The sequence below is a fragment of the Sorex fumeus genome, unplaced genomic scaffold, assembly GCF_029834395.1.
Source record: "Sorex fumeus unplaced genomic scaffold, SorFum_2.1 ptg000166l, whole genome shotgun sequence".
Classification (NCBI taxonomy): Eukaryota; Metazoa; Chordata; class Mammalia; order Eulipotyphla; family Soricidae; genus Sorex; species Sorex fumeus.
The window spans coordinates 2,728,280-2,753,772 of NW_026606223.1; the positions used below are offsets into that span (position 1 = coordinate 2,728,280).

The 25,493-nt window shown below is 50.3% G+C and overlaps 1 protein-coding gene across 1 annotated transcript in view; it reads right to left on the reverse strand.

Moving 5' to 3' along the window:
• DOK5 (docking protein 5) overlaps positions 1-11,241 on the reverse strand; it is a 153,506-nt gene extending 142,265 nt beyond the window's left edge. Inside the window, exon 1 of the mRNA XM_056107450.1 lies at positions 11,146-11,241. Within this exon, the coding sequence (XP_055963425.1) occupies positions 11,146-11,211 (66 nt within the window). The 5' untranslated portion in view covers positions 11,212-11,241. The remainder of the gene's footprint in view (positions 1-11,145) is intronic.
• Between the last annotated feature and the right edge of the window lie 14,252 nt (positions 11,242-25,493).

Here is a 25,493-nt window from a genome sequence, read left to right on the forward strand (position 1 = left end):
ACCAAAAGACAAAAGAAACATGAATAGGTGAAACAATTTTGAAAATGAAGAGGAAGAAGAATTTATCTTTTTTCAGACTCATTGTCTCCTGCCCCCGCGCCTGGCTGTCCTCACTGGGCACCCTTGGAGGGGGGCGGGTTGAGTTTCCCTCCCCACCCCAAACAGAGCTCTGGCAGCCGAAGACTTCCAGAACCAGCCACTACCATGCTGAGACCACTCTCCACATGCATGAAGGTACCGACAGAGGAACAAAGGCATGCGGGTCCTGGGCTGAGACCTCCAAGCCTGCTCGGATTGGGGCTGAGCATCCTCCACCCAGATCCTCCATCTTCCAGTAGGCAGGGGTCACACCCACCATCTGATCCCCAGCACCATGTAATCCCATCAACGACCAAGATCCAGAGACTATAAAACCCGACATCTTATTGTCTCCTTCTTACTTTGGACAACCTGGCAGGTTACCAAATGTTACCGGCCAACACGACAGTCTGGCAAACTCCCCGTGGAGTACCCAATATGCCAAATACCAGTAACAATGATGGGTCTTATTCTTCTAACCCTGAAAGAGCCTTGAATATGGCACTTTTTAAAATCTCAGGGCTAGGATGAAGGAGACGTTACTGAGGCCTGCTTGAGGCAATCGACGAACAGACTCACTGTATGGCAAACGTAGAAATACGTAGCACACTGCATACACACAGGGGTACTGGAAACAAGAGAGCAGAATGGATCATGCTGGAATGCAATCTTTTAACAAGGAGTATAGGAATCACAGAAGAGCCAAAGTGGAAAACAAACCTTGATCTCAAAGGCATGTGCGCGCACGCACACACGCATACACACACACACACACACACACACACACACACACACGTAGTGTTCAAAATAACGCATGGACCTAAATGTAAAGGGCAAAATATTAAGACAGACACTAAGACATATTGGGGGGAAATATGAAGCAAACTTTGGGACCCCAGATTGTGCAAAGTACTAGCACCAAATGCAGCTATCGGAAGAAGGACTAAATTGCACTTAATCAAAATAAAAACCTGCTTTATAAAAGATCTTGTCAGAGGAAGAAGGAAATCTACAAACAGAGAAAATACTTGCAAACCACGAGCCTCGAAAATGATTCCTACCTAGAACACATCACAGCGCTCCAAGTGCAACAGAGGGGGGAAAAAATGCACGCAGAAAGTAGTCAGAAGAGAAGAACAGGCATTTTCTGAAGCACAGACGGAAATGGCAAACGAGAGACTTAAATGGCACTCAATATCTCCCGCAGTGAAGGGAACGCCAATTCCAGCCACGTCTCGGTATCAATTCACACACATCAGACGCTTAAAATAAAACGGGTGACCGCACCCCAAATGGATGGCAACTCTGGCAAGGATGCAAAGCAACAAAATCAGCAGATCTGGCTGGCATGAAGAGAAATCGGCAAACACTGTGTATTATTTAAAACTGGCAGCTTCTTGGAAAAGAGCAACTACCCCCAAACCGTGCAACAACAGGATCACCCGGCACTTAACGCTCCCAAGCACTTACCTGGAGGTATGAAAACTCATGTACACACAATACCCAGAACGCCCACGTCCCTATCGTCTGCCTTTGGAACAGCCCCAACTCGAAACAGGCCAGGAGCCTTCAACCTGGGAACTCAGCCCTCAATACTCAGGACAACTTGGATTTCTGAAGACTTATATTGAATTTAAAAGAAAAAATATTGGAGCAGGAGCGGTAATACAGCAAGTAGGCACTTGCCTTGCATGTGGCTTGCCTGGGTTTGATCCCCAACATCCCATATGGTGCTCCATACACTGACAAGAGAAATTCCTGAGTGCAGATGGGGGGGAGGGGGAAACCCTGAGCATTGCCAAGTGTGCCCCTCCCTCACCCGGATAAATAAGTAGCACTGTAACACTGTCCTCCCATTGTTCATCGATTTGCTCGAGCAAGCACCAGTAACGTCTCCAATTGTGAGACTTGTTGTTACTGGTTTTGGCATATCCAATACGCCACGGGGAGCTTAAATAAATAAGTAATAAAAAGAAAAAATACTGAAAGGTTATATACTATACGGTTGCATTTATATAATATCCTTGAAATGATTAAAGTGATAGACATGGAAATTGATGAGTGGGATTCAGGATGGTAGGGCTGCAGAGAGGAAGAAAGCAGGAGGAACAACTCTACAAGTGTCACAGGGGCCAGGGCTAGGTGACAGGGAGTACGCCCACTTCACAAGTGTGAGGTCAAGAGTTGGGGCCTCCAGGCTGGAGCTATAGCACAGCGGGTGGTAGAGTGTTTGCACGCTACCGACCTGTGTTTGATTCCCAGCATCCCATATGGCCCCTCAAGCACCGCCAGGAGTAATTCCTGAGTGTAGAGCCATGAGTAACCCCTGTACATCACCAGGTGTGACCCCAAAAAGCAAAATAGTAGTAGTAGTAGTAGTAGTAGTAGTAGTAGTAGTAGTAATAGCACTGTAGCACTGTCCTCCCGTTGTTCATGGATTTGCTCGAGAGGGCACGAGTAACGTCTCACAACAAACTGTGAGACTTGTTTTTACTGTTTTTGGCATATCGAATACATCACAGGGAGCTTTCCAAGCTTTGCCATGTGGGCGAGATACTCTCGGTAGCTTGCCAGGCTCTCCAAGAGGGGCAAAGGAATCAAAGCCTGGTCAGCCACATGCAAGGCAAACACCCTACCCGCTGTGCTATCGTTTCAGCCCAATAATAATAATAATAAAAGAGTTGGCGCCCAGCCTTGCTCACGTGCACCAGGCACTGACACAGCGGTCCAACTTTTGGGGTTCCCTGGGAGCACATTGCAAAGAGCGTGGCCCTCCACAAGCATCACAGCTGAAGCGTGCAGGTCCTGTGCCAGCCTCTGCCATCAGAACCATCAGAGAGAAGGCAGAGGCCACTCATTTATTTTTGTTTGTTTCTTCTTTCTTCAATTTTTATCTTTATCAATTTAAGTGTTGGGATTTATAATACTGGCAATAACGGTTTTGCAGGTACATAACTCCAACTCTGCCCCATCACTGGGGCGCCTGCCTCCCTCCCCCACCAGTCCAGAAGGCTCCTTCCTTTCAACCACCCCCTTGCAAACAGTTTTGTACTTCAGTTCTCTTTAACTGTACATACAACCATTTAAATTATTTTTTTTTCTGTATTTGGGAGATAGATGCAAAGGAAAGGTGTCACTGGAAGATATGGTGGCTCTATTTACGTATTTCTTTCGAGATCAAATGGTCCAGACTCTCTGCACAGAAGGTCTGCTCATTCATCCCACTGTGCAGACAGCCCCGAAAACATTATCTTGAAGAAGAAAAGCAGTGCTTCCTGGGGCTATGTATGCATGCACATCTGCACATACATGTGTCTGCACACGAAGCCACGTGTGCCCATGTGTGCATTGTGTACATGTGCATGGGTGTGTTCATATTGTGTGCCTTTGTTTGCCTGAATCCGTTGTGCACATGCATGTGTATATGCACTCACACGTGAACTCACACATAGGTGCATGTGTGCAACGCATGTTGTGCACGTGTAGATGCACATTTGTACATGCTTGTGTGCGTGGACACGTGTGTACACATGTGCACGTGTTTGCGCACGTGTGTGTACATAAGTGCGTGCATGTGTGTGCATGCATGTAGCGTGTGTGTGTGTGTGTGTTGTGTGTGTGTGTACCACTGAGGCCAGCTCTCTGCTTTGCTGGGTTTCCATCGAGGAAACCATCTCTGCAAATGCAACTAACTGTACCGAACACACAATCTGTCCTGAGGAGGCCACAGTGACTGTCCTGACCTGCACAGACCCGCGGGTTCTGTCAGCAATAACCGTGACTCAGCATTTGCACTGTTCCAGGGTTTCTTAGTAACAAGACACGATTTAAAGGGAGAGGAAGACTTGGAGGTAACATGCAAATACCACGCCATTGTTTTCTTTGGGAGCCTCATAAAGCGGTGTTCAGGGGCTATTCCTGCGTCTGTGCTCAGGGGTTACTCCCGGCAGTGCTTGGGAACCATACATGGTGCTGGAGATTCCGACAGGGAAAAGCCATGTGCAGGCCTTACCACTGCGCTACTCTCCAGTCTCGCCAGGCCATTTTATTGATTGATTGATTGATTGATTGATGGGCTGAAGCAATAGCACAGTGGTAGGGCTTTTGCCTTGCACGCAGCCAGCCTGGACGAGCCGGGTTCGATTCCTCTGCCCCTCTCGGAGAGCCCGGCAAGCTACCGAGAGTATCTCGCCCGCGCGGCAAAGCCTGGCAAGCTCCCCATGACATATTCAATATGCCAAACACAGTAACAACAACTCTCAAAATGGAGACGTTACTGGGCCCACTTGAGCAAATCCATGAACAATGGGAGGACAGTGACAGTGACAGTGATTGATTGATTATATTAGTACTCCATTTTTTTCAAAATAAGTTGTATTGAATCACCGTGAGATACAGTGACAAATTTGCATGATTATGCTTCAGTCATACAATGCTGGAGCACCCACCCCTCCACCAGTGCCCATTCTCCACCACCACTGTTCCCAGGGTCTCTCCTACCACCCTCACCCCATCCCACTCCATGCCTCTGTGGCAGGTACAATTCTTCTTACACTCTCTCTCTATCTATTTCTAATTTGGGGCATTATGATTTGCAATACAGATACTAAGAGTGCCATGACATTTTAAATAAGCACCTTGAACACCTACAAATATCTGAAAACATGAGGTCTGGAGCAATCCCCGACAGATAGTAAGGGATGACTGTACCGATTTTGAGTAAATTCAGAATAAGTACAAAATTCTTCTGCTCCCAAGATTCTCGGATTATAACTCTAATTTTGTCATATTACCATAAAAATGGTATAGATTGCTAATCTTTTCTTTGGCGGGGGGGTATCACACTTGGCAATGCTCAGGGGTCACTCCTGGCTGTGAACTTAGGAATTACTCCTGGCTGTGCTCAGGGGGGGCATATGGGATGCCAGGGATAGACCCTGGGTCAGCCTTGTGCAAAGCAAAAGCCCTCCCCACTGTACTATCACTCCTGTCCTCAGATTGCTAATCTTCTTTCAGTCCAAATACCTTGTAATGAAATTTTATAATCTCTTTAGTTTACTAGATCAGGTAAAACAGAGAAATGCAAGAGTGAAAAAAAAATAGTTCTTTAAATTTAGCCATTAACTAATTCTCAAATCCATTCTCTGTTACCCAAGAGAAAGACACCCACGACAGAAAAGCCTCCTCATTCCATGGAGTCACTCAAGTCCCAGGGACATGGATATGAGCTTTTCTGTTCTGGATATCTTGTCCATTTGTCTAAGGATTATTAAAAATTACACAAAGGCAAATACTCCCCGTAAGCCATGCATCAATGCACAGATATCTGTGTTTGTATGTTAATTATTTCACAGATCTTAATTCGGTTATCCTAAGTAAACAGCAAGTTGGGTGAGGATGGGTGCTATTACAGGAAGGGCAGAAAATAAAATCAGCACCCAAGTACCAATGTCCGCTAACAGGACCCGAAGCAAGAGTGAGACTTGTCTTGAATGTGAATTGGTTTCCACTGTGGGAAGCACTGGGCTAAGTCCTTCCACAAACATCATCAGTTAGGAGGCGTCCGAGAAACTCTCTTCTGACAGAGAGGAATGTCTTGCAATGTCAGATAACTACCACAAGTCCCTTCGTGGAGGGCTGAACTGGGATTTTATCACCATCTCCTGCCCGAGCTGGTGTGCTTAAGCCAGTATCAGTGATAGGGTCACTTGTTTATTATTCTCGCCTGCAAAATCTGTTATATGAATGTGATGGACTGTGAACAGACTGGGATACTCTCTGCAGGCAAGAGTCAGGCAGTGAATTGTTCCTGAGAAGAGGAGAATGAACAAGAAGCAAGGATGCTGCCCAGTCTCAGGACATGTGCCCAGACAGTGGAGACCATGATAGCGCAAACCCCCTCGTGCAGGCCTGGAGAGATAGGACGAGGGGTAAGGTGCTTGCCCTGCATATTGCCGACCCTGGTTTGATTCCTGGTACTGCACATTGCCCCCTGAGTGCCACTAGAAATGTACCGGAATCAGGAGTAAGCCTGGAGCACTGCTGGGTTTGTCCCCACCCCATAAAAAGAAACAGACCTCTTTATCCAAAGCCCCCTCCCTGCTAAGGAGGAAGAGTTTCCTGATACCGCGATTCAGCTGTAACTGAGATGGAGAATCATTCCCCAGCCCTCAGAGCTGCACGTGCTATATGAGATGTACGGACAAAGAACAAATGAAGCATACGAAGACTAAAAGGTTGATATTCCTAAGTCTAGGAGAAAAAAGGAAAAGAAATCGGAGGAGGGAAGAAATACAATAAGGCATCTGGAAGACTTTAATGAAAAGGAAAGAGTTGAGGAAAGGCGGATGGGGGACCAGAGAGACCGTACTATTGCCTTGCATGAGGTCAACCCACGTCTGAAAGCTGCAACCCATATGGTACCCAAGCCCTTTTGGGAAGGATCCCTGAGTACCAAGCCAGGAGTGAGCCCTGAGCACAGCTAGGAAGGAAGGAAGGAAGGAAGGAAGGAAGGAAGGAAGGAAGGAAGAAGGGAAGGAGAGGAGGAAAGGAGGGAGGAGAGAGGGAGGGAAGGAAGGGGAGGGGGAGAAGGAGGAGAGGAGGGAGGGAGGAAAGGAGGGAGGGAGGGAGGGGGGAGGGAGGGAGGGAGGGAGGGAGGGAAGGAATCAAAATGAGAGAAGTGCGGGAGGCCGCCAGCAGAAAGTTGAAGGCACTGCATTTTGAAGCAGAAGGAACTGCCGGAGAGTCGCTCTGAGTCAGCACAGCTGTGATCTAGGAGCCAGTTGTAGGACTTTTCACTGAATTGCACAAAAAGTCATCAGGGGGTTAAGCATCCAGGGACAGGAAGTTACCGTAATGCCGCAGGTAGGAGATGAGGGACAAGTGGGCCAGAATATCACGTGGGATGGCAGGAGAGCCATCTCAGCCCACGTTATCTCCAACACAGCCCACAAGGTCTCCGGACAGCTCGGTGGAATGGGGTGATAGGAGAGGAGAGGCGAGCTATGACCAGCTGAGGTCCAGCTGCTTGCCTCCTGCTGGCTTAATTGCTTGACTGGTTTTTTTTTTTTTACCTGGGCAACAAAAATGTTGGACTTCTAATGGCTGCAGAGCTGACTGAGGAGAAGCAAGTCTGGGTGAAACCCGAGAGCTTGGATACATTGATTGGGTTTGAGAAGCCCCAATCTGAGGTGGGTTAGCTGAGGGATGGGACTCAGAGGCAGAAATAATACAGGAATGAATATGGGTGAAGAACAGCCCTGATTCTCAGCTCCTGCATGAGATCCCACTCTGATCAGGGCTGCTGGGAAAATTCTCTCCAAGATACAGGAAGTGACCAAGAGACAGTTCTGACTGTCGAAGGACATCAGGTTAATGATGTGCACTGTGTCTCTTCTGAGGATGATTCTTCCGTGCTTTTGTGGATTAGCCGCATAATTATAGACAGCTGCTCACCCCTAAAGAGAAACATTATCATTCCTGAACCAACTCTGTCCCCAGGGCAGAGACCCAAACCATCATGAGCCAATGGAGATTAAGCTCAGGAATGAAGATGTGAAGATAATGAGATTTTTTTTTTAGTTAAATGACTGGCATTTCATTGAATTTTAGGGGGTTGGGAGAAAAATAAGTAAGTCCAGATATATTCCATTACTTCATCAGCGAAACTGTTTAGGATCCCAGATAAAGGTCATCATTTATCTGCAACCCATTAGAATGGGTTTGATCTTAGAATGTTTCTTGCTCAAAAGCAGAAGGCGGGGTTGGGGGGTTGTGTGTGTGTGTGTGTGTGTGTGTGTGTGTGTATGGGTGTGTGTGTGTGTGTGTGTATGGGTGTGGGTGTGTGTGGTGAGGGGGGGGAGCGGGGGAAAAACACTGAAATATACCCAATTACAAACCTATATTCAATGAAACTATCTAGAAACATTAAGCTTCTGGACACTTTTCAGTGTCCAGAAGGTAGCACTGTAGCACTGTCCTCCCGTTGTTCATCGATTTCCTCCAGCGGGCCCAGTAACGTCTCCATTGTAAGACTTGTTGTTACTGTGTTTGGCATATTGAATAGTCACGGGTAGCTTGCCAGGCTTTGCCGTGTGGGCGAGATACTCTCCGTAGCTAGCTGGGCTCTCTGAGAGGGTCGGAGGAATCGAACCCGTCTGGAGGAATCGAACCCGGGTCGGCTGGGTCAGCCGCATGCAAGGCAAACGCCCTACCCGCTATGCTATGGCTCCAGCCCAAGAGCAAGGTAAAGAAATCAAAAATACCTATAATCTTCCACCAGTCCTAACTCATCTTGGAAACTGTTAAGGAAATGATCTGATCAGAGTCAACATTGTGCTCCCGTTGCATTTCCAGATACTCTCTCCTTCACTGGACACTGTCCGGTCTAGGGAACCGAGGCCAGGAAGCATCCTGGGTGCCAGAGCTAATGGAGAATGGAAGCAGGACTGGTCCTCTTCGCTCTTTTCCAAACTCCGAGGACGCATTCCTTGGCACGGCAGCTGCATACCATGAAATGTTGCTTTTTTTGTTTAATTATAAACCCGCCCAACATGGTTCTAATCCGCAGACACTTGTCTGGATTCCATTAATAAGACCACTGTGTCCTATTAGTTCCGAAAGGGGGTGAAGAATGGCGTAGTCACACTTCATTCGGAGCTGGATGCCTCTTTGTTCATATACCAAGTGCCCGTTGGGCCCCGCGGGAACATGGCTCCTCTGTTTGAAGCTGACACACATTGCACACTGTGCCCACCTCCAGGCAGTCCAGAGCCACCCTACACGGACATATCTCACTTTGGCCAGAGGGACTGAGCCTCCCCACACACCCCCAGAAAGATCCTCCCCCCACCCCCACCCAGCTGAACAAGTTCTTGGTGTTTCGTGAAAACCATCCCCCATCTCTGTCAAGAGATCACATTCTAAGTATACTTCTTAAATAGTTAAAAAAAATAATAATAACCTGGTAATAACATCTCCACTAACAAATCAAGCCACCAAATGTCTTTGATTAGAATTTTGTTCTTTTCTCTCCATGAGCAAAACTGCCCTCATTCACTAACAATTCCAAGATCTATCTTCATGACAGACAACATGAATAAATGCTCAGAAAGTAGACTGCTTGGGGCTGGAGATAGCACAGCGGGGAGGGCATTTGCCTTGCACACGGCCAACCCGGGTTCGAGTCCCAGCATCCCAGAAGGTCCCCTGAGCACCGCCAGGAGTAATTCCTGAGTGCATGAGCCAGGAGTAACCCTTGTGCAAAGCCGGATGTGACCCAAAAAGGGAAAAAAGAAAGTAGACTGCTCGCTGGCATGGCTGTCTGTACAATAGAAGTACACAAGACTCTTCACTCCTTCCCTTCCTGCTTCACTGGGGGATCACTGACCCCCCGTCCCCCACCCCTAACCGCAGCCCTACTGGACTGCACTGTGGCAGATGTGATAACACAGTGCAATCATCTCAATAACTAGAACCTGGGGAGGTATGGTAACCGGTCTTCCAGATAAATCACCACGTGTCACAGTTTGGTACGCATACCCGTCCTGGTGAATAATTCACATCGCTGCATTAAGAACGCATGCCCCCTTCCTATCGGAATGCTTGGAAAGAGAGAGGCCCATCTCCCATCAGCTTCATCAGTTGGGACGATCAAGACCACCTAAAATGAGAAAGGTGGGGCTTTTTTTGTTGTTGTTCGGCACCCTTTAAGATCACAACGCCTGGCTGGCCCAGAAGGTTTCCAGAAAAAAAAAAAAAAGTTCCTGTGATTGCTTTGCATACATTGCTCAGGTAAGTACCACAGCTACCTGTGCTGATGAGAAGATCTAGGAAACTTAAGGCAGGGTCGATGCAGCTGTATATTCTGTTACATTTCTCCCTGATTATATATTTATCCGTTCACACAAACCGAGCACCTCAGCACCTCGTTGCTACAACAGGCTAACCAGCAGGGGGGAGAAACACACACTGGAGGAGGCAAAGCACCAGAGCATCAGCTCAGTCCCTGTGCTCGGGAGGGAGCTCCGGCCACCGAGGCACAGCCCTGCCATTTTCAGTAAAATGAATCTGGCAAGCACAGAAAAAAAAAAAGCTCCAAGACCCAGGAAGAGAAAGAAGGCTGGCCGTGCCGGCGCTCGTGGGCGAAGACCTTCGTGTGTGGCTCTAACTCTGCCCCCAGGAGGCTGAGCCCAGCTCAGGGAATGATTAGTCTTGCCCCGTTCAAACTCCAACTCTCCCCGCCCGGCCACCCTGTCACCCAAACCCACCGCACAGACAAAACCACAGCCAGGGAGGCAAAGAGACAGGAGGAGGCTGGGTCCCTGGGATGCCAGGCTTGGTCCCCAGGATGCCGGGCTTGGTCTCCAGGACGCCAGACTTGGTCCCCAGGATGCCGGGCTTGGTCCCCAGGACGCCAGACTTGTCCCCAGGATGCCGGGCTTGGTCCCCAGGACGCCAGACTTGGTCCCCAGGATGCCGGGCTTGGTCCCCAGGACGCCAGACTTGGTCCCCAGGATGCCGGGTTGGGTCCTCAGGACCCCAGGCTTGGTCCCCAGGACCCCAGTCCCCTCTCTGTTGGGCAGCCTGGGGAGGGTCTCAAGTCGCTCAATGCGGAGAAGTGGGGTTAAAGGAGGAGGCAGCCCCTACAACAGCGCGCACACCCCCAGACCCATTCATTCCTTTCTTCACTGCACACCGATGGATGGAATCTGAGCCCCCCAATCACCGGCTCCGGGTCGCCCCTAAAATCCCTGGGCAAAAAGCTGGGCGCAAACGCAGACTCCTAGAAGGGGACCTGGCCCCTCGCCCCAGAAGCCCCGCGGGACGAGTCGGGGGGACCCGGGTCTCCCTGTCGCCGGGCAGAAACCTGCCCCGGGGGTCCCAGCCAGGGTCGCCGGCCCGGAGCAGCCGAGTCGCAGCTTGCCCTCCCCGGCCCGGGAAAAGTTAAGTTGGAGGCCGAGGCGGGGGGCTGGGTGGGGGCCCCGGGGGTCGGCGGCGCGCGCCCCCGCCCCGCACCCCGCGGGTCCCGGGAACCGCCGCCGGGGGGATGCCGCGGGCCGCACTCACCCCCAGGCGCCGGCTCCGGATGCGCACGTAGCCCTGCTTCACGATGTCGTTGAACGTGGACGCCATCCCGGACGGACAGACGGACAGACGCACCCACGGACGCGCCCGGCGCCCCGCGCGGCCAGCGGGGGAGGCGCCGCCCGGCCAAGTTGCGGGGCTGCGGGAGGCGCTGGCCCGGCCCCGGCCCCGCGGCACCCCGACCGGCAGGCACCCCGCACCCCGACAGGCAGGCACCCCGGCACCCCGACGCCCCGCCAGCCGCCCGCGCCGCCGCCGCCGCCGCCACTTCGCCCCGCGCCCACAGCGCCGCGCCGCGGGGTTGGGGCGCCCGCGTCAGCTGACGCCGCCGCGGCCGGCCCGGAGGAGGAGCAGCCGCCGCCGCCGCCGGGACCCCGCGCGGCCGCCCGGCACAGGAGGGGGCGGGGAGAGGGGAGGGAGGAGGTGGGGGGGGTAAGGAGGAGGGTAAGGAGGAGGGGAGGGGAGGAGAGGGGAGAAAGGAGAGAGGAGGAGGGAGAGAGGAGGAGGAGGAGGAGGAGGGAAGGAGGAGGAGGAAGAGGAGGAGGAGGAGGAAGAGGAGGAGGAGGAGGAAGAGGAGGGAGGAGGAGAGAGGAGGAAGGAGGAGGAGGAGGGAGGAGAAAGGAGGAGGAGGAGGAGGAGGAAAAGGAGGAGGAGGAGGAGAGAGGAGAAAGGAGGAGGAGGAGGAGGGAGGAGAAAGAAGGAGGGAGGAGGAGGAGGAGGGAGGAGAAAGAAGGAGGGAGGAGGAGGAGGAGGAGGAAGAGGAGGAGGAAGGAGAGGAGGAGGAAGGAGAGGAGGAGGAGGAGGGAGGAGAAAGGAGGAGAGAGGAGAGAGGAGGAGGAGGGAGGAGAAAGGAGGAGGGAGGAGAAAGAAGGAGGGAGGAGGAAGAGGTGGAGGAAGAGGAGGAAGGAGAGGAGGAGGAAGGAGAGGAGGAGGAGGAGGGAGGAGAAAGGAGGAGAGAGGAGGAGGAGGAGAAGGAGGAAAAGGAAAGAGGAAGAGGAGAAGGGGAGGAGAGAGGAGAAAGGAGAGAGAGGAGGAAGGAGAGGGAGGAAGAGGAGGAGGAGGAGGAGGAAACAAAGAGGAAGAGTAGGAGAGGAGGAGGAGGAAGAAGAGGAGGAGGAGGACAGAGGAAGAGTAGGACAGCAGAAGGAGGAAGAGGAGGAGGAAGAGGAGGAAGATGAGAGAGGAAGAGGATGAAGAGGAGGAGGAGGAAGAGGAGGACAGCAGGAGGAAGAGGAAGAGGAGGAGGAGAGAGAAGGAAGATGAGAGAGGAGGAAGAGGAGAAGGAGAGAGGAAGAGGAAGAAGAGATGGAGAAAGGGAGGAAGAGGAGGAGGGGGGAGGAGAGAGGAGAAGGCAAGGGAGAGGGAGAGAGGAGGGAAGGGAGGAGAGGAAAGGAGGAGATGGGGAGGAGAGAGGAAGAGAGAGGAGAGAGGAGGACTGGGAGGAGAGAGGGAAGAGGGTGAGAGGAGTGAGGAGAGAGGGAGGAGGAGAGCTGAGAGGAGAGAGGAGGAAGTCTGGAGGAAGAAGGGAGGAGGGGAGAGAGGGAAGGGGAAGAAAAGGCAGAATCAGAGGGAGGAGGACAAGGGAGAGAGGAGGAGGGAGAAGAGGGGAGGGAAGAGGAGGCAAGAGGACGGAGAGGAGGAGAGTGAGGAGGTCAGGAGGACCAGGGAGGAGGGAGAGAAGGACTGAGAGGGGGAGGAGGGAACAGAGAAAGGAGAGAAAAGGGAGGAGGGAGAGCGGGAAGACGTGAGTGAGGAGGAGAGCGAGGACAAGAGGGAGAAGAGGGGAGCACTGGAACCCTCCGTGGGGACTCTCCTGACTGTGCTCCTCTCCCGCCCACCTGGCCCCACCTGTCCAGGCCCCTCACTCTGCTCTGCGTGACCCCCAGCACCCCCCAACAGCTCTGAGCGATGGCGGAGACAATGCTTCAGCTCCCGTTGCGCTCTGGGGGCTGCTCTTAGGACCCCAAATCCTCTCCCAGCGGCCCCAGTCTTCGAGGCGATGGCGAGGAGGCGCTTGCCATGGTTTGCCTTGACCTTGGTGGAGGAGGCAAGGGCTGAAGCTGCGTCTCCCCAATTTCCTTGGCATCCAGGACCCACCGGAGCTGGGTGAGATGGTTGGCCACATTTCCCCCTTGGAAGCCCGTGTCTTCTGCCCCAGTTTAAGTTCCTGGGGAGGGGCACGGAGACAGCCCCCTCAAATCTAGCCTAGCTTCCTCCAGCGGGGGCAGTTCGAAAGCCTTCAAGCCATGGATTACTCCATGGCTTAGAGGCCAGCCGGGCATTCTAGGGGAAAGGGTGGCTCAGATAGAGAAGGGAACACCAAGTAAAGGGTGTTGGGAGGATCCTCCCAGGATGGGAGATGCATGCTGTTACGACTATGGACCTAACATGATTGCCACTCAATGCCTCTTTTGCAGACCACAGCGCCCCAAAGGAGAGAGAAAACAAAAGGGAATGGCTTGCCACAGAGGCAGGGTGGGATGGGGAGGATAGGGTGGGAGGGATACTGGGATCCATGGTGGTGGAAAACGGGCACTGGTGGAGGGATGGGTATTTGATCATTGTATAATCGAAACCCAAGCACAAAAATTTGTAAGCCTACAACTATACCTCATGGTGTTTCACTAATAAAATTTAAAAAAAAAAAAAGCCTCCAAGCTCCCCTGTTCTTTCTCTGTAGCCCCTCGGTCCATACCAAGACCAAACAGAAGCCACCTGAGCCTGGCGCAAGTTCTCCCTGCTAACCACCACGCCTCATGCCCCAGAGAAGTGCCATCGGAGTGCTGAGCCCAGGCTTGTAGTGCCTTCCCGGGCACCCGAGCTAGTGTAGACAAAGAGTAATAATTACCAGGCAGAAGCTGCCAGTGCTAATCCTGAAGAATGAAGAGGCTTGCCCTGTCTCCTGGGGCTAGGATTGAAGGGAGACTTGCAAGCGTCACCCCCCCCCCCCACACACACACACACACCCGCCCATGCCCCCTTGGCTGATAAACGCTGCCCTAACCCTTTCTGACAAGCAGATGGCACGGGGGAGAAGGTTACTATTTGGTTTCCAAGGAAGCTTTCTCTAATGATTTATACACAAAAGGCAGAGCCAGGTCAGAAATTTGACAGTTTTTCTTCCCCGGGTGTGATCCACCCATGACTGGGTGACCTTTGGCCAGAGCTATTGAGAAAAGGTTCATTTATTTGGCCAATTGTTTGACCTGGTGACTTGCAGAAGCCTTTCAGCTCTCAGATTATAGGAATCTTTCCTTTCTGGCTGGGAACTCTAGCTCTTCGTCACCTTGACTTGAGGAATGTCATTGAAAGAAGAAAAAGACCCAAGAATGTGTCCTAGAAAAATAGAACCAATGAGACAAACAGCGTTTGTATATGGGGGAAGGGGGTTTCTTTAAACAGCGTACCATTAGCTCTGTCTCCCTGGACGTAAATGATGTTTAAGTTAAAATTGTTTACTGAGAGGATGAACGACAAAAATCATTTAGATAATTGCCTCTGAAGATTTAGGACTTAAAAAAAAAGCACAAAACCACCCATGGTTGCCATGAAACAGGTATTCGCGGAAGCGCCTCATTTGTAGACCAAATTCACAGTATCTTGGAAACAAAGAACCAAGAAAGGAATTCAGACAGAAAGGATTTTTGATGTGAACGGCCCAAGATAACAGAATTGCTGAGAGTTCTGAGTCAGAGAAATGTAATCCTTGCTCGAGTTGAGTAGAACCAGAATCCATCAATAATTAAACTGGGAGAGAAAACTAGCCTCGGACCTGGAAATATCCAAATAGATGCAAAAGAAGTGAGAGATTTAGTAAATTCCAACACTCAATCCGATATCTGCTTTTCGATATTAGTTTGGGATGAAGCCAAATGAACGTGCATGTAGGATATACAGCCCAATGCTCTCCTCTTCACAGAACAGATAGCCTCGTGCACTGATGCAAATGTAGAAGGGGAGGAGTGGGGGAATAATTCACAGATACTTTATAAATGTGCTTATGGAATTGCGCAGTGTGCAACATGCACAACCAGACACTGCCCAACAAGCCACACAATCGCACAGTTCCTGGTGTTTGTCTGTGTGGTTTTGGCTTGGGGGCTACATCTGGTGAGACACAGATACTCCTCCAGCATGATTGGTGGGGACAGGGGGAGCAAGCAGGGAGGACTACACGGCCAGGGATTCAATCCGGTACTCCTACATGCAAAGCATGCATATTTATTGCTGTAGCCATCTCTCCAGCCCCACAATGCCATGGATAATCAAAACCATTAAAAGTGTCCCTTTTTAAACTCAGTTTTCAGTAGTCAGAGCGTGTGATTTATTGCGTTCATTTCTGTTGGCTTCCTCAGCATTCAGAATTTCTGCTTCCAATAGGGGTCACCGTTTTCATGGGGACATCCCTCCTTCCCTGTTCTGAGTACATGTGTGTAGCCTGGTATATGGCATTCCTCCCAGGCATGAAGACATGACTTAAGATGAAGGAACAAGAAACAATGGCATGAATTTTGACGGAATCACTGAATTCAGGGGCAAGGGCTTACACTTACACAAATGAAGTTTAACTGAATCAATCTGGAGGGATGGCGCTTAGGAACTGCAAGAGTGGAGAACTCAGAGAAAGATCACAGAAAGACAGACAGAGAGAGAGAGAGAGAGAGAGAGAGAGAGAGAGAGAGAGAGAGAGGCAAACCCACACCATGGGCCTGCAGTGTATAGAGGTAGGGCAATTCAGAGTAGAGGAATGGCAAGGGTTGGAATCTCTCTCTAGGTCCCCCAAACATTAGGAAAACTAAATACCAAATCGGTGAGTGCAAAAATATTTTGTAAAAGTGAGAGGTGCAAACAAAATTTTGGTAATACCATTCAATCCCCTGATCCACTTCCCCCAAACCTAGCATGTTATTTAAGTAAGTGATGTTGAACCCCCAAATACCATGACTTAAAGTTAGATACAAAGTTAGATATATTTCTCTTGTGGAACAGTGCAGGTGGTAGATTTTCCTGGTCGGGTGGGAAATTTGTAGTTGTTGAATAAGAAGGAAACTTAGTCTCCTGTAAGGGTTCAACCTGGAGATTCAGCACTGCACCAAAATGGCTCCCACCTTGGATCCAGTTACAACCACTTTCCAGGTGGCCCAGCAAAGGTGGCCTAATGCAAAGTCTGGAGGCATGCCTGTCTAGAGCTGCTCAGTTCAGAGATTCATTTGTGTGTCTCTAGGGTCGTGGCCATTAAGGATCTTAATCAGTAGCCAGGAGGGCTTGTCGGCTGTGTCTTGGGGTCTCGTGGGGGTGGGGGAGGAGCGGGACTCCTCCCCTTTCCCTGTGAGGCCCTGCATGTGTCGTCACTTCCGGCCCATATCTGGCATTCCTAATAAGTTCTGGACGATGACAGCCACCAGGTTTCCCAGAGAACAGGCGGAGGGACAGCACCCATTCCCCACTGGGGTGGCCCGGCGAAGGTGGCCTAATGCAAAGTCCAGAGGCACGTCTGCCGAGAGCTGCTCAGTTCCGAGATTCGTTTGTGTGTCTCTCACAACCACTTCCCAGGAAGGGGGAAGAGAGCACAAAGAGAAAACCGCCTCCACATGGATATGCCATCTTTCTAGATGTTTTGAACATTTCTTTCTCTTGCATTCCGTTATATGCCCCCATTCCTGTCTCTAAGGGAAAATGAGAGCGCTTTCTGCAGCTGGCATGGTCTTTTGACTTAAACCAGCTCCGACTGTGGAACTCAGTCTCTTCAACCAAAGAGTTCTGTTGAAAGCACATGGTCCTATAATTTGAAACCTCAGAAAGCTCAACTAAATTGTAGATCATGGTCACGGTCCTCCGGTTGTTCATCAATTTGCTCGAGTGGGCCCAGTAACGTCTCCATCATGAGACTTGTTGTTACTGTGTCTGGTATATCGAATATGTCACGGGTAGCTTGCCAGGCTCTGTCGTGCGGGCGAGATACTCTCGGTAACTTGCCGGGCTCTCCGAGAGGGGCAGAGGAATCGAACTTGGGTTGGCCATGTTGGCCGCTTGTAAGGCAAACGCCCTACCGCTGTGCTATCGCTCCCTATAAATATCAAATTGAGAAAATTCCAAAATTTTTTGGTAGCAATTTCTTTGTGCTGTAGCAATAGCACAGTGGGGAAGGCATTTGCCTTGTACGCAGCCAACCCGGGTTCGATTCCTCCGCCCCTCTTGGAGAGCCCAGCAAGCTACTGAGAGTATCTCACCCGCACAGCAAAGGCTGGCAAGCTACCCGTGACGTATTTGATATGCCAAAAACAGTAACAACAAGTCTCACAATTTGTTGTGAGAAGTTACTGGTGCCCGCTCGAGCAAATCGATGAACAACGGGAGGACAGTGCTACAGTGCTACGGCAATTTCTTTATAATTGTAACTTCATGGCAGTGAAAGAGACCTTAGTCAACTGAGTTAGCCTCCATCTTTTGAGGAGGATTAATCTCCTAATCCTGGTCAAGTGGATGACCAGAATCCATCATGTCACCCATCACAGGGCTGGACACTGGATCAAAGAAGAACATTTGACTGGAACACAGAGACGGACACAGAGGAGCATGTGACCTCAAAGATCCAATCAAATTCTTCCCTGGGAGTTGTGCATGAAAACACTGCAATACACAATGGTCCATCTTGTTTCCGAAAGAAAACCCAGCTGAAGAGGTCAGAAGGTGGGGTGAGAGGTGGTGCTAGCTAGAGCGGCATCCCCTAAGCCACCACTTCTTCTCGAACTTCTTAGTGATGTGATCTTTTCATTGTTTGTCAAAATTTCCCCTTGCAGAGAGTTAAATGCATTAGAATTGAATTCCAAACAGCACAATCCCCAGGCCTGGGACTTGAGCCAGGTAAGTGACCCCTTGGGAGATAAAAGCCACTCACTGTTGGGGGAAGGTGAGCACTGAACCTCCACTGGTATGACTGAGAGCATTCATCCTTCTAGAAGTTTCCTGCCCCCTAACTACTCCCCTCCCTGGTAACAGCTGACTTGTTTTGGACCTTATCCCCAAACACCATACATTGGGTCACTTAAACCAGTGCTCTTCATGCACGGGTCAGTGGTCTGCTGCCAGCCCTCGGTGTCAGAAGGTTGAAGACTGCCGGCAAACAGCAGAGGGTTCTTTCTCCAGCTTCAAAGGCTGGGAAGATCCACCCACGATACCAGCGGGCTCTTCCTCCTGACTTGGAGGGTCTGCCGGGTTGGCAAGTGGCAGACACAGAAACCCTGACTCTCTCTCCTGTTGGAAACATAAGCTCAACCCCAAGCATGTCAGCCCCTAACCCAAATCTCCTTCCAAATACCACCTTGTTAGGACTGAGGCTTGGTGGATGGATTTGGACCATACAGACCCACAGATCCTGAGGCTGCCGTCATGGAGAATGTGCCTGAGAGGGAAGCGATTGTGTGTGCCCATGGAAGGTGGACAGGTCAGCTCTCTTTGGGCACTGTTGGCTTGAAACAATGCTCCACTGTGCTCTAAGAACCTTCTTACCCAGTGCCTTGGCCAGCTGGAAGCCAACCCAGAGGCCGCCGGCCTGGCTGAGGCAGTAAGCCTGCCCTAGCTCCGATCACAGAGTTTGACATGTGTCTTCCCCTGTTCATTCTCAACACTTAGGTCTGAAATGATGTGAAGAGAATCTAACAGCTTCCGCCGTTTTCCAGAGCAGGTGACTAGCTCCCCAGGTGCCACCAAAGGAAGTTATCACGGTCCACAGTCCTCCCGTTGTTCATCGATTTGCTTGAGCGGGTCCAGTAACGTCTCCATCGTGAGACTTGTTGTTACTGTGTTTGGCATATCAAATACGTCATAGGGAGCTTGCGAGGAAGGAAGTTATAGTGTCACCAATTACCACCCAGGTTGTGGCTGAAATGGCACCTGTCTAAAATCTTGATCCAAAATAACCAGAGCTCTGGTGCGGTTGCCCGAGGCTCTCCATGGGCAGATCAGGGAACCATCTGCAGCATGTCCCCTGGCGGGTGAGGGAGTGCTAATGAGGGTGACGCCTGTCTCCTGGGAGAGAGCATTACCCAGCCCTCACTTATCCACCGGGGAGTGGCATGTCCAAGGCAGTGGACCCTGGGGACAGGATCACAGCGCCTTCCTGCTCCCATCCCTCCCTGCACTCAGCAAACCCCGGTTGAACACCTGTTACAGTGGTGCTCTAGAGATCGTCCACTGCGGGCTTTTAGACACACACACACACACACACACACACACACACACACACTGCTCATATACACACATACAGCTCCACACCACACATACACACACATAGATACCATAATACACACCCACTCCAAGCCATACATACCCACATAGCACACATACACCCTCATATCACACATACACACCACACCGAACCACACATACCCACACAGCACTCCTACACCACAACACCATACATGCCCTGCATGTATACACACATACACCCAAACACCACAAATATACTTACACACCAAAGACCACATACATACACTATACATATACCAACACACCCCTATATCATACACCACATGCCATACAAATACCCCATAGACCAAACACAATATACACATATACTATACCACACACATACACATGACACCTCACACACCAACACTACACATCCCAATTCCAGACACCCCACACATATACCAACTAGCTCACACAATACACCACACATCACACACATACACACACCCATCACACCAACACATTCACACAGCACACATACTCAACAGACACACACCACATAACCACACATATACACAGCACGCAAAATCCACACTCCCCTACTCTCACACCTTGCACACACAATAAGTATACCACACAGGCAAACTTCACACACCTCAATAAAGCAAGACCCTATTCCTGTGGAATTTAGATCCTGGAGTTGAGCCAGAGGAAGAGGGGAAGGGGGAAGGGGGGGAATCAGAGCCAGTGTCTGAGGTAAATGGCACAGAGGTGTGTAAAAGGAAGGCTGTGATGTGCTGTTCACAATTACCTGTGGTCAAGAGTCAACAGGAAGGCCTCTTGGAGGAAGTGACAGGAAAGAAGAGCCAAGTTCTGGGCAATGTGGGGGTGGGGGGGTTGCAGGGGGCAGTCATGCCCAGGAAGACCTGTGGGCACGTGGGCACGTGTCTTCTTAGGAGAAAACCACCTGGGGACCTGGAAAGACAGTTCTTAAATAAAATTCCATCTCATCATCAGAAATAGGAGGGACTAGACGGATGTGTCCATATGAAAATCTGTTCCTAGGAGTCTACCCTAAAGTTTTGGGTAAAAGAGAAATGCAACTGTGGCTGCGAATGCAAATTTCTACCAGTTGTTATAGATATTTTGCCATATAAGTGATGCTATCTATTTAAAAATTAAAACCGATGATATCTACTTAAAAATTAAAAGCTTTGATAATTGCTTATTCTTGGTCCTCAACAATTTCAATTATGGAAATGGATCAAAAGGCACAACAATTTACATAGGAGAACTGGCCCTCCAGTGTTGGTGATATTATTTATCTAACTCCTTACACACAAATCAAAACCCATTCTTCACCCGGACCCTGACCACCCGTGGAACAGAATCACCAGGCAGCTGGCTTTCCTGGGTACCATCGCTCCTATTAAGCTGTTTACTGACAAGCCCCTTTCTCTGACCCTAAGTGATCCCCCGCAGGGTCTCTGTCTTCTCAGCTACGAGTAGCTAGTAGTAGAGTGTCCCATCCATGTGCAAACAGAACATCCCGAATCCTGGAATTCTGAGTCTAGCCCAACCCCAGCTCAGGCCTGGGAATGAGGCGGGAGGTTGAGAGTTTCTCCTTTTCCACGCAAGTACTAGATCACTACCAACCAACACCCCTGCCCCTCCTCTCCCGTGAGCAGAAAGTGGGGCTCACTCCACACGAGGCCATGGAGTGGAACCCTGAGCAGGGTGCATGAACCCCCAGTAGAGCTCGATGAACGCAGGGTGCACAACCTCTGAGAACTGCACGCTAAGTCCCTTCATGGACTGGCTACACCTTGGCTCTCCACATCCCCATGCAAGTGTCCCTTTGCCCTTCCAATGGTCCTGTTGATAGGATCTAAGAATATTACACACACACACACACACACACACACACACACACTCACACACACAGTCCTTCTGTTTTGTGCTGGCCCAAGGAACAACTCAGAGCATTGCCTCTTCGCTAAGTGCGCAGCCTCCTCATTCTGCTCAAGGCAAGGACTGACCCCAGTCCCATCCATCCCTTAGGGCGCAGGTCAGGGACCAGCTGTAGGGCCTCTCCACTTGACAAGACTCAGATGCAGGCTTCCAAGCACTGTTCTTGGAAACCACTCATCAGAGAGCCCAGGAGAAGCCTCTCTAGGGAGGGGTCAAGTGAACAGGTTGAGTCTAGTTCTGCTCTTCTGGGGTCAACGGTCCACAAAGTAACAAATACCCCCAAAAGCGCAAAACCATGATGAATGGAGAGGACCTTGATTTCTGCAGGAAGACGCAAGGAGATTTGGAAGCAGGAGGTGGAGAAATGAAGAGATGGCATGGAGGAAAGGGAGCTTCCTAGCTGAGCATTCCTCGGCGTCAGAGAGAAGGCAGAGAGATGCCCGTTTCCACCTGGGATGGCGTGAGCTGTGATTACAACTCCAGGAAGGTCAGCGCGACTGGAATTTGGAGAATGAGAGCAGGGTCATGGATGGTGAGGCCAAAGTAGATACAAAGGAGCCCGACATTGCTCTGCAGGTTAGAAATGATGATGCAGAACAGTCCGGCTCATAAAAATGAGTCATAAATATGTCGGAGAATGCCCAAGTGTTAGTGGGCATTACTGCTTCTTTGCCTTTCGGCTAAGATCAAGTGAGGTTTAGCGGGAGTTATTTGTTGGCGGGAGCTTGAATAATGTGTATTCTGCCCTGTGCGCTTTTTCTAAGATAGGAATTCAAGGGTACAGAGTTATAGTACAGTGGGTAAGAAACTAGCCTTGCATGTGGCCGAGCCAGGTTCAATCCTGGGCATCCCATATGGTCTTCAAAGCCCACCAGGAGTGATCCCTGAGGGCAGAGCCAGGAGGAAGCCCTGAGCGCCCCGAGTGTCGCCAAACAACAATTAAGCAATAAAAAGAAAAATATAAATTTTAAATGCAATCAAAGAATTATTTCTTTATGCACGATAGCACAATGGGTAGGGCTTTTGCCTTGCATGCAGCTGACCCGGGTTCAATTCCTCCAACCCTCTCAGAGAGCCTGGCAAGCTACCGAGAGTATACTGCCTGCATGGCAGAGCCTGGCAAGATCCCCGTGGCGTATTTGAAATGCCAAAAACAGTAACAACAAGTCTCACAATAGAGATATTACTGGGCCTGCTCGAGCAAATCGATGGACAACGGGAGGACAGTACTACAGTGCAGTACAGTGCTATACACAGGTGGGGCCTCCCAAGTTTCAGAAACCAGAACACAGATGCAGGCAGAAACTCTTATGCACTTGGTGCCATCATCCAGTTTTCCAGATTGGAGTTTCCAGATTGCAGGTTAAGAAACCTCTCGTGTTCTCAATGCAGTGCCAAGGCAGCGCACCCCAGGGAAACCAAAGGCATCCAAATTGCATGACAGACAAGCCCAAAGAGGTGGTGACAACCTTTTTTTTGGGGGGGGGGATCACACCTGACGATGCTCAGGGCTGACTCCTGGCCCTGCACTCAGGAATCACTCCTGGCTGTGCTCGGGGAACCATTTAGGATGCTGGGAATCAAACTTGGGTCAGCCACATGCAAGGCAAACGTCCTACCCACTGTGCTATTGCTCCAGCCCCAGGTGACAACCATTTATAGAGCATTTTCCCCAGTGACATGGCAGCGAATGGTTATTGCCAGGAGATTAGAAGCCAGTATTCCAGAGGTCTCTTGGGGAGCTCCTGCAGCTAAGGGATGCCTTGGGGTAACTCACTCATTTCTCCTGCCTCAAACCTGGGTCTGGAGGACAGAGCTACATGGGTCTTGTCTGTTGAGGTCCCTGGACGGAATACATGAAGAGGGACGAGTCTTCTATTCCAAGTGCTCTGTCTGTATTCAGTCATCCTCAGCACACAGTGTCCTCAGGCATGGGATGAAGCTGAGGGCTTGCAGTCTGCAGACTGCCATGTGGGTTCACAGATATCATAGGAGCCACAGAAAGAGCAGGACCAGGGGGCTGCAGCATGAGCAAACCAGATACATCTGAGCCTTGTCTCCGAAACACAGTGAAATTGCATCTGGGATGTTTGTATTCCTCTATTATCATGATTGCTGTTATTACTTTGCAGTGCCAGGGATTGAACCCTGGGCCTCACACACGTAAGGAAAGTGGTCCATGGAGAAAAACTCTGGTGATTTACCACAATAAAGCCAATTGGGAGCCCAGAGCAATAGAACAACAGGTTGGATGTTTGCCTTGCATGCGGCCAACCCGGGTTCGATCCCCAGCATCCGATACAAGCACCACCAGGAGTAATTCCTGAGTGCAGAGCCAGGAGCAACCCCTGAGCATCGCTGGGTGTAACTCAAAAAGTAAAAAGAAAGAAGCCAATCGAATTGGTACCTTCAACTTCCATCTGCATATTAGAAGCAAGTATTCCAGTGGTCTCTTGGGGTGCTCCCACCATTAAGGTATGTCTTGGGGTAACTCACTCATTTCTCCTGCCTCGTGTCTGGGTCTGGGGGGTCTGGAGGTCATGAAGAAGGAGACAGATGGACACTCTGGTGAGTCTGAGCTTCATGCTAGTCTCGCTCTATGTAGGGAATCATCTGGTCATTTACGGGCCATAATTTCCGCTCTCCCCATCCTGATTCCTGGTTCCAGAGACATGAGCCACTGTTTACGTTAACAGGTGTAGTAAGGGCTTAACCCCATGACTGATCCTGCTGAGAAGTCACAGCAGAGCTAACGCAGGTAGATCTGGTCTAGATATCTGGAGTCTTCTCAAGAGGGGGTCAGGCTGAGTCTCACCCTACCAAATTGTCCAGAACTCCAATCACACCTGACTTCCACTGAGGGAGACAATCCCAGCTGAGTTGTCGTGCTGCTGAATCATCCCAGTTCCACAGCTCTGGAATGCCTGACCACACAGGGGGACTGTGCAGGGTCTCCAAATATCCCAGCAAATTAGCTGGGAAAGGTGCGTACAAGTCCATGAAGCGCCAGGAGCGAAAACAACACAGAATGTTCAACTAGTGCCTAAAATCTCAATAAATACATAGACAGTGACTTTAGTAACACCATTATGAGATAAATGTTTTGACACGCAATATAAAGTAAATTATCCTTTTTCTGCTAATGAGGGCAGGCTCGAGGGGCGGGTGGGTAACTTGAGGACACTGGTGTAGGGAAGATTACACTGGTGGTAGGACCGGGGTTGGAACACTAAATACCTGAAGCAACTATATTATGAACAACTTTGTGAATCACAGTGTTTGAATAGAGTTTAAAACATTAAAAAAAAAAACCCAGGTGTATTAAGGACAACATGTACAACAAAAACTAATAGGGATATGAAGAGCAAAGGCTGGGATATTTCTATGGGAAATCAGCAGACCCCGTTAAAGTCTAGTATGCAGCACTGTATCACTGTCCTCCCACTTAATCACTTAACTTCCCGTTAGTTGTCGATTTGCTAGAGCGGGCGCCAGTAACGTCTCCATTTGTCCCTGTCGCGTGCTAGTGTAGCCCAATGGCATCTTTTCGCTCCGGGAACATGAAGGGCCTCAAACCGATCGTTCATGATCTTGACAAAGAAGTCTGACCATCTGGTAGGGGGGCGGCCACGCGGTCTTTTGACATCCCGTGGAATCCAGTCGGTAACAGCTCTAGTCCAGCGGTCGTCTTTAAATCTCATTACGTGATCAGCCCATCTGATTTTTGACACCTTGGCAAACGAGACAGCGTCCCTGATTCTTGATCGTCGACGGAGGTCTGAACTCCGGATTCTTTCTCTCATTTGAGTGAAACGTGATATTCCAAGCATAGCTCTTTCTATTCTTCTTTGGGAGTCCTCCCATTGTTCATCAATTTGCTTGAGTGGGCCCAGTAACGTCTCCATTGTGAGACTTGTTGCTACTGTGTTTGGCATATTGAATACGTCATGGGGAGCTTGCCAGGCTTTGCCGTGTGGGCGAGATACTCTCAGTAGCTTGCTGGGCTCTCCGAGAGGGGTGGAGGAATCGAACCCAGCTCGGCCAGGCCGGCCGTGCGCTAGGCAAACACCCTACCACTGTACTATCGCTCCAACCCCAAAGTCTAGTATAAAGTCATGAAATTTCCTCTTCTGTCCATTGTCTGGACTCACATTTGCCATTCTCCTGTC